General features: G+C 43.9%; 1 protein-coding gene across 1 annotated transcript; it reads right to left on the minus strand.

The window, feature by feature from the left end:
* Positions 1–12,219, minus strand: LOC111145151 (CUB and zona pellucida like domains 1). Its single transcript, XM_022499845.1, has 9 exons — positions 12,132–12,219; positions 9,420–9,570; positions 7,307–7,521; positions 5,782–5,932; positions 5,011–5,228; positions 4,368–4,540; positions 2,914–3,305; positions 1,516–1,784; positions 1–266 (listed from the first exon to the last, which is right to left on the minus strand). Exons 1-9 carry the CDS (start codon positions 12,211–12,213, stop codon positions 91–93), a joined length of 1,827 nt encoding a protein of 608 aa, XP_022355553.1. The 5' UTR covers positions 12,214–12,219; the 3' UTR covers positions 1–90.
* Between the last annotated feature and the right edge of the window lie 738 nt (positions 12,220–12,957).

The raw sequence follows: 12,957 nt of genomic DNA on the forward strand, positions 1-12,957 counted from the left end.
ATGCAGCTCTCTCCAATTTATTCATAATGTGTAGCCAGGGGAAATTTCCTTTGGCATTTGGGAAAATGGGTCTCACTGAAGACTGAACGGTCAGTTAATATTCTGAAGCTTCTCGTATTTATAGTCTGTTCTCTGATTCACAAAATGCCTTGCTACGATCACGGCCACCATCACAACATTCAGAGCAAGGACCATGAATGAAAACAGATGCAGACTGTCAAAAGATTGACTCTGAGTTTCTTCTTTGTGTATTTGGTCCTGAAATCCTGTAAGAGGAAACCAGATAAAAATCATTTAAAGAAAAGTATTACCTGGCATTACAAAATTTTTGCGAATGGGTATCTCTCCATAGCCTCCGAGTCTTAGGCATCAATGAAGGACCTTATGATACATAATGCCAAAACAGCCTACGGAAACTGCTAGCAACTCTTTCAATTAATGTATGTTTCTGTTTCATTTAAAAGACAAGATGTGTTTACATTTGTTTATTTAAATAGCTACTTTGTTGCCCTGACATAAGGTGAGAAACTTGTGGAATTTAAGCATCAAAACCAAACAGAAGTGCAGGTCCATCTACTGATGGTCACTATTTCCCAAAGTCCCCAAAATACATTTGATCTATGGAGACACAACTAATTTCTTCTCTTCAAACAGGAAAAGGGTACTCTTCTAATGTGCATGATATTTCTATAACTTTCATTCACAAATTTTCAACTAATCTAGCCCAATATCCATAGATGCACTGTCTTTTTAATGACTATGTTTATAAAATTACTGGATTTAATTTTTGTTCTCTTTTGTTTTTGTCATAGAAATATTTTGCTACAAACTAGAATCCTACTCCTTCCCAATTCATTCAAATAATAATAAAGACAGAGGTCATAAGATTCTCTTATGCCAGGATCATCTTCATATGAGATGAATTCTCATAAACACTTTTCATGTAACTATGTAACTATGTAACTACGGTCTATCGAAGCCATTCAGCCATGGCTTGTCCTTGGACATTCACTGTTCTGTGACCTGGCAGGGCTCATGTTTCCAACCTTTAAAAAGAAGCAGGGCTGTGTTAAAAATATGCTATTTTCTCTGTTTTAGAAAAAAATCTTTTTGTTTTCCCAAAAAGGTGATTTGTGTGAGATGCTGGTTCATCTGATTCAACTCATTTAGGAATTAAAATACATTGCTTTTGATTCTGTTATCTGCCATGGTGTGGCTATAATAAGTCAGAAAGCTAAGGGAAACTGTTGTTTTTAGAAGTGAGGACATTACATTTATCCTGAGAAGCCACGGAAATAATGGTGAATTATCAGAGCATCATATGCTTAAAATGTACATGGCTTTCATTTTATCCACTAACAGAAAGAAAAATTAACCTTGTGTGCTTACCTGATTACAGGCTTTCCTACAAATACTATAAATCTCTAAACTATACAGGCTTAAGAAGGAATACATTTGAGCAGAATTTTATGAACCATGAGGTATTCTTAGTTCATGAAATAGCTTTTTTCTTACCTGGATTTCCACTTGCACTTCGATCCCTTTTCAGACGAATAGGTCCTATGACAGAATCAGTCTTCCATTTGTACGAAGAAAGGTCTCTTTTCCTTCTAGAGACACAGCCTTGGTGGCAGCGAGACTGATGGTCCCCACTGTCACATATCAAAATCTTACACTGGAGATATACGGAGCCCAGACTTCTCAAGAATTTAAAGGCGTTAAATTGGAATCTTCCATAGTGTCCAGATAACGGATACATCATACAAGTGTCATCTTGAATACATCTAGAACAGAATTTATGGCACATTTAGAAAATTTCCAGTTCAGTCTTTTCAGTATTGAAAAGAGATGATACAAAGTTTTCTTTGAACTGTCTGATCTGTGGGTCAAAAATTTCTCCAGAAAGACAATGTTTCCCATCCAAGTACAAACCAGGCCTGACCCCGCTTAGCTTCTGAGATCAGATGAGATCAGGTGCATTGTATGTTAAGTGATGAATTGTTCAATTCTACTCCTGAAGCTGATATTACCTATATGCTCTAACTAACTAGAATTTAAATAAAAATTTGGAGAGAAAAAAAATAGTAAAAAAAAGACAGTCAGTGTCTTTAGCTCAGACTGTATTGAGCTAAGGCTATGGACCTGATTCCTGGGTAAAATAAAATTCCCTCCAGCAATAACATTTCTAGTCCACATGAGTTAGTTAGAAAATCAATTCAGATATATTAGAGCTCTTACACCTTACCTTAGACACTTGCTATGAAGATATCAATATGGTTGATGTAGTTTAAGTCCATCAGCTTATAGAAAAAAAAGGAAACCTTTCCTTTAAAAAAAAAAAAAAACTTAAAAAAAATTTTTTTTTTTTAAAGTAGGCTCGCCCAGTGTGGGGCTTAAACTCATAACCTTGAGATTAAGAGTCATAAGCTCTACCGATTGCAACAGTCAGCACCCCTTCACTACTTTGTTTTGTTTTATTTTTAAGGAAGGAATGCCCCAGATACTTTATAAATTTCATTACCCTTCTGTTCTGAAGTTCGAACAAGTGAAATACTCTTCTGGGATTTTGTTGAAAATAACCAAAATGTGGAGAAAAAAAGTAAAAATGAAAACATAAATCATCCTCGACAAAAAATAAATTTGTTTCTACCAGCAAATAAATTTTGGAAATAGACTTAAAATTCTAGGGGATATGGGCTGTGGTTGTAGAAATGCTCTAACTTAAGTTATCTGTAATTAGTGCACAGTAACTATATTTCATAAAATGATTACATTTACTAAATTCCATTGTAGCAGTACTAGAAAAAAATTATACAGTATGCATAGATGAATTGTGGATCCATGCACAAACAACACTACCTCATTCAAATCACTGTTAATCCTCGGAAAAGCATGTCACCCAGCAGTACATACCCACTCCTGATCAGGTCATAGGTTGGAGATGCAAAGTCAGGCGTGGGAGAGGCAATGCAGGTATCCAGAAATACCACCAAATTTGGATCGGAGGTGCGCAGACTGACTTGCACAAAAAGAGTTTCGTTCAAATCCACATAATATGGTGACTCCAGTATAGGCTTTTCGAATGAATTGGATTCAAAAAGAGCCATGCTTGTGTTGTATTTTCCCAGGGCGCTTTGATTTTGTATTATGTCATCTTCCGTTACATACATCATCTCCACAGTAGAATTCGATTCCATTTCACACTTCAGAATGATCTGGAGATGCTTCTGGCGGGTGATCACTTCTGACGTGGCAGACGGGATGAGAGTGATCATGTTGGTGTAAGTGACCGAGTGACCCTCCACCTGCAGTGACATGGAATTCAAACGCTGTACGGCAAGGCCGGTAATCGTTTAGAGCCCAGATATGAAAAACATCTGCAGACAGAGACATGATTTCCTGAAATCACAAGATAGCCACTTTCCTATCAGGGTACTCTAAGGCTCCAAAGTGCTTTATTTAAGAAACATTCTGGGTAGGAAGAAAAGGTGTGAGGTGAGAGATAGAGCTTGGCTTAGAAAGACCTGAAGATAGAATTGGAACTTTTTTCAGTTATGTTAAAAGCAATTCTGAACACCAACTTCCACCCCTAGAAAGACTTGAGACCCTGTAATGCAAGGGCTTCTTCCATAAGTAGCTTTGTATTAGGGTGGCTCTCTGGGCAGTTTCCCAAGTGTGTGCAGACAGAAGTCTTGCAGTAGGTTTCCCCAGGATGCCTTCCCTCCGGGTGTACAGATAAGGGCCCGGGTGTTCATTTGGAGCAGAAAATGATGATTTACTTCTATTCTTATCCATTCTCTGGAGTAGTTGCCATTCTTCTTGATAAGGTTGTTGTCTAATGACATGAGTGGCAAGTTTAGGGTATACAGCCTAAAGGGACTTACAGGTTGCAAATGTTTGAGATCTTAAAGTTCTAGAAAATGGAAAAAAAATCACAAACTTATGTTCTACATCTCTCAAACAAGGCTCATGTTTTTACCTTCTCCCTTTACAGGGGAAAGAAGGAGATCATAACAATCCAACTAGATCTTTGCTAAACATGAGCTCTAATCAGTTTCCACACAAGTACTGCTGCTGGGCTGCGACACCCGCGGCATCTAGGTGTCCAGACATTCTTCCACGAGTTCTCTGAGTTCTTCACCTTCTAGGAAAGAGAACCACCTCTAGTTACCCTGAGACTAAATGTGGCGACTTGGCAGTCGTGTTTAAATGAGTGAGTGCACGCAAATGTTCCCACAGGTTCGCCATGAGTTGAGCCCTAAAGCTTTGGGACATGTTCTTTAGGGCCATCAGAAAGCCCTGCATTGCCAGCATCACCCAACACACAGCTGGCATTTGACAAAACCCAGCTCAGTGCCTCACTTTACCTTTTTGATCGTACCACATCCATCAAGAGGAATAGAAAATTCCACCACATTTGAGATTTTCGGTCTGCAAGTTGGGTCATTCAGGTGTAAGTTATTCTCTCTGTATTTAAGTGACTCCAGGTAGGATTTACTTATGATAGCTCTCATCTTGTCAGAGGAGCAAGTTAAAGATGCTGTTCAGAAAAAAAAAAAAAAGGATGATTATGTTTATGGCAGCTAGAACTTTGGATCTTGAAAAGCTGTATATACAGAAGACAATATAAAAACTCAAAACCCTTTTTGCTTTAAACCATAATCGGAAGCCTGAGCCAGCAGAGCAGTTCGTCCGCCTTCTACAAGGTTCACTGTGACCTTGTCTGCAACTTGATTCTGTAAATCTATTATTTTTGGTTGTGCCTTTAGGCAAGGCATTGCAGAAAACAGCTCATATTTTTTACAGAAATCTTTTTTAAGTTAATAAAACCATTAATTTCCTCTCATACTAAGCAACATACTTCTCAAGGTTCAGATTATGAGTATATATTCCAAAGGATCTATGACAGGCTTGCAAATAGGGATAGCCACATGTAGGCTAAGAATTAAGGAGCAGTTTCTATGGACACAATCTTCAAAGAGCTCCAAATAGCTAAGGAATGTGACTTACTAGTGTTGATATTTTCTGCATAAATGGAAGTGTAGGAAGCAGAGAAGCCCCGGTAGGAGTTGGCGTAATCTGTTGATAGCACCACGGTCAACGAGTCTGACGAGGATTCAAAGGTGGGCCTCGTGTGGCCACACACTTGTCCAATCAGGCCAGAGGAGGTGGAGGGACCGTCATAGACAGCAATGAAATCAAATCTGCAGTGTTCATCCACTTCTAAGCTAGAGAAGTAGGGCCTCTGGTGAAAAAGCTTTCCAAACCAATTCAATTCTCAGCATCAGAGTCAAGTGATTAAAGAGTTTTCCTTGTGATGGTAGCTCAGGTTTAGGACAAACCTAGGGCTTTGCCAGTCCCTGATGTGACTTCAGAATCTTCAGCAAAATAGACAAACAGGGCGCCTGGGTGGCTCAGTTGGTTAAGCAACTGGCCTTCGGCTCAGGTCATGATCCTGGAGTCCCGGGATCGAGTCCTGCATGGGGCTCCCTGCTTGGCAAAGAGTCTGCTTCTCCCTCTAATCCTCCCTCTTCTTATGCTCTCTCTCTCCCTCTCTCTCTCTCATTCTCTCTCTCTCAAATAAATAAAACCTTTTAAAAAATTTTTTTAAAATAGACAACCTAGTTCACTGTAATAGTATCGGTGTTTTCTCTATACACAAATGCTATGAAAAGTGCCCATCTATGAGGGGGCTCACATAATTTCTCTTCTCCAGGTTCCCCCTTTGCCAGGTGGGCTCTCTGCTTTTTGCCAACAGCAGAAATGGACCACAGTACTTACAAAATGTCTCTGAAGTTTAGTTTTATCTTGTAACCTTTCTCCACTTGTATGTGCCACACGCAGTAAGCCAGCTCAGGATGCGAGTTCGGGTAATTGGGGCTGGTAAAAGAGCCTTCCAAGGAGTCCAAGTAACCACCACAGTCTGGAACAGCTGAAAGGGATGTGAGGGTGACCGAGAATGTAAATCAAGAGAGACTTCATTTAGTTTCCCTGCTGTGCACTGAGCTGAATAAGCAATTCCCTACCCCACCCAAATTTCACTCCATTGTCCTCTTTCGAATTGGGAAATTTTCATCCTTCTTTATCACTGGATTTTCTGACCACTGCTCCAGGGCAAAGGGACACTGTAAGATCTGTCCCGGCTTTAGAGACCCTCCATGGCATGGACTAAGCCACAGAAAATGACATCACGCTCTCAGGACTGTCATTGGAGGCTCTTCCTTACTTGGCTCCAGCCCCGCTTTTCAGCCTCATCAACACTCCTCGTGACCTGCTATGCCAGCCTGTCCTTTCTTCCCGCAGCTCCTCGGACTGTCGCTTTCAGCAGACAGGAGTCCTCCTCCTGTGGTTCTCACCTCCCCCTATCCTACACTCTCTTTCCAAGTCAGCTCAGATGTAGCCGACACAAACCCACGCTCGGTGCCCCCCTCCCCCGCCATCGGGAAGCAAGCAGCTGGACAAGAGAAAGACAGGCCACACCGAAGGCTCTCTTTCGGGGGACGTAAGACAGCTGAGGTCAGCTAACGCACAGGAGGCACGTCAGGTAGTGGCCAGAGGTAAGGCCTGAAAAGGGGGCCTGGGTCTGGCTCTGGAAAACCATGCCTGCTCCACTCCCGAGATTGGCGTGGTTTAAGAGGAGAGTGACGCGATCGGCTCCGGGCCTCAGGAGGCAAACCAGAGTGGAGCTTTGCTCACGAACCCACTTGCAGAATTTCTTAGCATTCTGCTTTGCGTTGTAGTGGAATCTGGGTGCTGGGAATGCAGAACCACGGTAACATCTGATTGCCTGACGAGTTAGGTCAGCATTTCTCATCGTTTGCTTCCTAATCTTTGTCAGAGATATGTGGGGACCTTGTCAAAGGTGAAGGTTCTCGAGCCCCAACGCAGATCTTCTGAACCAGACCAGAGAGGGAGGAGCGGTCCCTGAATGGGGGTTTCAAGGGATCTCGGGGTTATTCTGAAACAGGCCGAACTTGGAGAGTCTGCTTTGGGCTGTCACACAGTGCACCCCGGCGTGCAGCCATCTGATCAGCCCCGTCCGTCTGCCTGACCGGGAGCGAGTTAGAAAGGCAAAGTCATGGGCTCCATCCCAGAACCAGTGAAGCAGAGTCGCTGGGGTGGGAGGGGGAAGCAGGGATCTGATTTCACAAGCTCTCCGGGTGATTCTCACGCACGCGAGTTAGAAAACCTCTGCTCTCACAAACGGAGAACTCAGACTCGAGGTTATGACAACCCACGCAGGAGCATGTGTAACTTTCTATGCTCGAAGGTGGTCGGTGTGTAGGTTGCACAAGTGAAAACTCACAGCTGCCAAAAGAGAAGAAGTAGTAGAAGATGAAGACGCTTCTTTGAATTTTTACAGAGTCAGTGAGGATTTGAATCGTCAATGAATTGGATGATGATTCAAAAACAGGAATGTAGTCATGTTTACTGCAGACTTGCCCCAGCAGAGAGCCCTTGGTAGAGTTTCCATCAAAAACTTTAATGTTTTCACTTTCGCATCTTCCGTCAGGATCAAGCCTGCGAACAGAATGCGCCACGGTTGGCGATGAGCCAGCAGGCGGGGGGTCAGGGTGTCAGCTGCTCCCAGCGGCACCCCGGATGCCGAACCTGTCTGCATGGCATGTCTGTTTCGTATCAACCTCCCCAAAACCAACCACCCCCCACCTCCCTCAACATCAAACCACACTCCATCAATCTAGAAATGCCTCAGGGGACTGAACTGCTTTGCCAACGATTCTGTAAAGTCAGGGGTGGGGGAAGGTGGGTCTGGAACCCAAGACCACTCGCCTTCCACGTCCGTCTCTCCTGTTCCTCGTGCGCATGTGGGAATTGTGGGGTGGGATCTTCTTATGTAGAATTCATTCCCCTTGAGGTTGGACATCCAAGGCTGTTGAAAGGGGGAGCAGCTCTTCCTCCCCGGCCCCCCTCTCTCAAGGTAAAGCGGATTTCGCCTCTTCCCAGCCCCTTCCTTCCCTCACAGCCCCACGTCCTCATTCGTAAGGACAGTCCCAGGCCCTGCGTCGGCACGGCAGAGCAGGATGGCTGTTTTCTGCCCGTTCTGACAGGGTCTGTCCAAACGCCCTCAGAATCCCGACGGAGGGCCGCGGTGCCCTAGAGGGAAACACGAGGGCGGACCCACCCCAGTTCTCCCTCCAACCTGAGTCCCTCACTTGCCGTGGAAACTTGCACAAGCGATTCACTATTTCTTTTCCTCAGTCTCTTCTGTAAATGGGGAGTCACAGCCTTCGTCTGGTGTGGGGGTTCCCGTGTTCTCAACGGGAAGCGCCTGGCACAGGCCCGGCACACAGGCAGCGTCTCAGCGTGAAAAGCTCATCTCCCCGCCCTCCCTCTCCACACACCAAGAATAATGCAGAGGATTCTCGGTAGCCCTGGAAGTCCAGGAAACGTGGAAGTCCCCCTTCCCCTCTGTTTCCGTGAGGGCCACGGAGAAGTCTGCTCCCCGGCCCGGGTGTACGGACACGCACCTCCCAGCGTGGCGCCTTGACCAGCAGGGGCGGCAGGAAGCGCCCCTGGGCTCGTGACCTCTGCACACCCGTTCTCGGGCCCCAGCCGCCCCCACCTGGACCAGAATCTGGGTCCAGGGCCCAGCAACCGTACTTTCGCAAAACCCTCCGTCGAGTTGCCCTGAGACTCCCCAGCTTTAGCACCACGGGGATTGGGTAAGACTTTGAGCCCTGGAGCCAGGTGGCTTGGATTCCAGTCCTCTCCCACCTGTAGTCATCTGTGACTCTGGGTACAAGGTGACTTCTCTGGGATTTCTTACGCACCGAGTGGGGATTAGATTGCATCCACCCTGAGAGCTGTTGAGAGGCTTAACTGAGGAAGTTGTCCCCGAGCCCTGAGGGAGGCTCCTAGAGCAGGGTCCTGTGCTCAGCTTGGCCTCACGCTGCCATGACCCGGGCACTTAGAGAAGGTGCTTGTGAGTAGGTACTGATTTCAAAATGAAAAGTTAAAGAAAAAACACCCGATGGCCTCGTCCCCACCCCCGGGGATTCTGATCTAATTCTCTGGTGTTCAGCCTGGACATCTGGGTTTGGGGGAGGTCCCTGCTGATTAGAATGCTTAGCAAAGACTAGAACTACAAGTTTAGAGTTTTAGGGCCTGGAATCTGGAACTAGACTAGCTGGGTACTAATGCCGGTCATTCTACTCACTGTGCGACCTGAGACAAGTTCTCCACCTCCCAGTGCCTGTGAAAACCACACCGACCTCCAGGACCTCTGTGACCAGAGCCAGGGGCCCAGTCATCGGTCAGTACTATCAACCACTGTCTTCATCGTCTTCGTTATCGTGGGAGTTACCTTTATCTCTAGGACCAGCTGATTTTTTCTGACACAAACTCCTTAGTTGGCCAGAGTTCAAGCATCCTCATTGGAAAAAAAAGACTCTACTTACTGGAAATAGGAAAAGATGATTCTGATGCTCTTGTTTTCTGGTCTTTCTAGTGTCCAGGTGCAGTCCTCGTTGGGATTGAGTTGCAGGATTAGGGCCCTGTGGACATCTGACTGGCTGGAGCCTCCCAAGCTGGCCTGGCAGCTTGATTTGCCTGGGAGAGACCACGGTTCACAATGAAGAAAGTCAGCTGCCCTGGTCTTCTCCTTCAGCAATTAGGACTCTACCCGCCATAGGTAATATTCATACAAGCATGCACGTAATTGTGATGGTATTTAGTTCATTCCAAAGTAAGCCACCATCCAATGATTTCGCCATCTTAGAGCCCTTAGGGAGAAAAAATTTATGATTTCTCTATATGTGGATCATAAAAAATAAAGACTATAGGGGTGCCTGGAAGGCTCAGTCAGTTGAGAGTCTGTCTTCCGCTCAGGTCATGATCCCGGGGTCCTGGAATTGAGTCCCACATCGGGCTCCCTGCTCAGCGGGGAGGCTGCTTCTCGCTCTCCATCTGCCTGCCACTCCCCCTACTTGTGTGCTCTCTTTCTCTGTGTCAAATGAAGAAACAATCTTTTTTAAAAAAATTAATTAAATAAATACTATATTAGGGCTTAAAGAAAGATGGTTTTACAAAGAAGCTATATCTACAATATATAAAGAACTCTTATAACTCAACAATTAAAAGACAACCCGATAAAAAATAGAGAAACAACAAAAATAGATATTTCTCTAAAGAACACATAAAGGCCAATAAACACATGAAGAAATACTCAACATCATTAGTCATCGGGGAAATGCAATTCAAAACTACAGTGAAATACGACTTCACACCATTGGTGGGTATTAGAGAGGGCACGGATTGCATGGAGCACTGGGTGTGGTACAAAAACAATGAATACTGTTATGCTGAAAATAAATTTTTAAAAATGATTATAAAAAAAAAGATGTGAAACAAAACTAGAGTGAAAAACACAAAGTAAATGAGTCTTGACAAGGATGCGGAGAAATTGGAATCCTCCTGCAAAGCTCATGGGAAGGTAAAATGGGACAGCTGCTGGGAAAACGGTCTGACAATTCCTCAAAAGATGAAACAGGGAGTTACCATAGCCCAGCAGCTCTACTTGTAGTTTCTTCTAGGCATATCTCCAAAGGAATGAAAACATATGTTCACACAAAGAAGTGTACACTAATGTTTATTTATAGCAGCACTAGCCAAAATAACAAATAAGTGGAAACAACCCAAATGGGCATCAACTGACGAAGACGTAAAACAGGGTCTATCTATACAACACAGGATTATACAGCAATGAAAAGGAATGAGGTACTAATGTATGGTACGGCATGGATGAGTCTTGTAAATATTACGCTGAGCAAAAGACCGCAGATTATAGGATTTCATGCGTATGAAAAGTCCTGATTAGGGAAATCTGTAGAGACAGAAAATAGATTAGTGGTTGCCTTGGGCTGAGAATATTGGGAAAAATGGGGAGTACCTGCTAATGGGTACATAGTTTCTTTTTGGGATGATGAAAATGTTCTCAAATTAAAGAATGGTGACAGTTGCACAATTCTGTGTGAATACTAAAAACCAGTAAATTTTACATTTTAGAAGAGTGGATTTTATAGTATATGAATTATATCCTAATAAAGCTGTTACTAAAAGAAAAGGAGGAGGAGGAGGAGGGGCAGGAGCAGCAGTGGCGGCTGTAATGGAATGTGAACAAGAAAAGTAAATACTTCATAATGGAACCCAACAAAGAGTTAAAAACTCCACTTACAAACAAAAAGCTTTTCATTTCCCTTTTCATCGGCGGGTGATGGGTGATGTCCTTATAACAATAGTCTCTTATTTATTTTCCCCTAACAATAACTATTATGTTTATTAGTAAAAAATATCAGAAAGCAAAGACAATTAAAAAGTATAGGGTCCCTGGGTAGCTCAGTCATTAAGCATCTGCCTTTGGCTCAGGTTGTGATCCCAGTGTCCTGCGATGGAGGCCCATATCGGACTCCCTGCTCCACAGGAAGCCTCTTCTCCCTCTCCCACCACCCCTGCCCTGCCCTGCTGCTTGTGTTCCCTCTCTCTCTCTCTGTGTCTCTGTCAAATAAATAAATAAATCTTTTAAAAAAAGATAAAAGTATAATCCCACCCTCTCAGAAAAAAATCACCATTAAAACCTTATTGTAGAAACTTCCAGAACCTTTTCTTTTCTCGTCTACTTCCAGATTTTTAAAGATGCTCCAATGTATATATTTTAAACATAAACACCATCATAGTGTACAAATATCAGATAGTTGTTTTCTCTCTTAAGCTGGATCCTGGGCACCTTTCTTACGATTTGTAAGAAATCGCCAAAGTATTTACCTTTGTTTACCTTTACAACTTACAGAATAAATGAAGGAAATTTATATTGCTTTTTACATTAGGTAAATGCAGTGTGTTTGTGTGCACTTTTATAATTATTTCCAAAATATTTAATTCACAGGAGTGAAATTACTAGGTAAAATTCTTTACCCTTTTACATTTTTATGTATATTGTCATATAGGCCTGAAAAGCCTTAGTACTAATTCAAAATCATATCAAGAGCATACAAATAAATGTTCCCTGTATTAAGGCCATTAGCAGATATTAAAACTTGAAAAACTTTCAGCAGAGGCCTCTGGAAAGGAGGTCTCCTTATTTTGATAGGAAACAACGGGTTCAATTTTCTTACCTTCAGACTTGGTCCAGTTCAACTCTGCCAAACATGGCACAATTAAGAGGGCCAAGAGGACGAGCCTTCTCACAGCCTCCATCGTAGTCAGGGGAAGAACAGCCTGAAGGGCGCGCAGGCTTTTATACCTCCCTGTGCTCCGAATCTGGTTTCAGGGCTTTCTGGAGACTTCAGAGTATATGTCCCTTTGACCGCGTGAGGGCCAGATTCACGTGAGAATGGAGCAGCTGGTGACTGATTTCTTATCAGCAACCCCTAACACTGAGTGTTTGCTCTCCCCGATTCACTCCTGGAACGATGACAGAAAGTTCCCAAGTAAAGCTCTTCAGAGGGGATCTCCAACACATGGTGCCCAGTAAGCACTGAGTAATTCTTCCTAGCCCCGACCTGGAGACAAACCTTGGCCCTCTTGCTTGTGCAGGTCATGGAGTGGGTAGCACTACTGATATCTTGAGCCTCCACTGCTCTTCTCTAAAGACGAAAGTCAAAGGATCAGCTGGGGAGAGAGGTGACACCTGAGCAAAATGTGGGACCATGTAGGTCACTCTGATGCTGGCCAGGGTACTGAGACTGAGGGACAGGAGGAGGTGGCCCAGGATGGGGAGGAAAAAGAAGTACAAGTCCAGGTTGAACTTCCAGGAATTCAAACCATTATGCCTGGAGAGCCTGGAGCAAGTGAACTAAAGTCCCCTAGGCACTCTGTTTTACAGATGACAGAAAGGAATCCTGGTGTCCAAGGTGACACCAGTGCTGTAGTGGCAAGGCCAGCACCTGTGACATCAGGAACTCATGCTCACAAGAACCTATGGGACTGCCCTCTTTTCAC

Source organism: Enhydra lutris, unplaced genomic scaffold, assembly GCF_002288905.1.
Source record: "Enhydra lutris kenyoni isolate GAN:26980312 unplaced genomic scaffold, ASM228890v2 scaffoldscaffold12, whole genome shotgun sequence".
In the NCBI taxonomy this organism is placed as follows: Eukaryota; Metazoa; Chordata; class Mammalia; order Carnivora; family Mustelidae; genus Enhydra; species Enhydra lutris.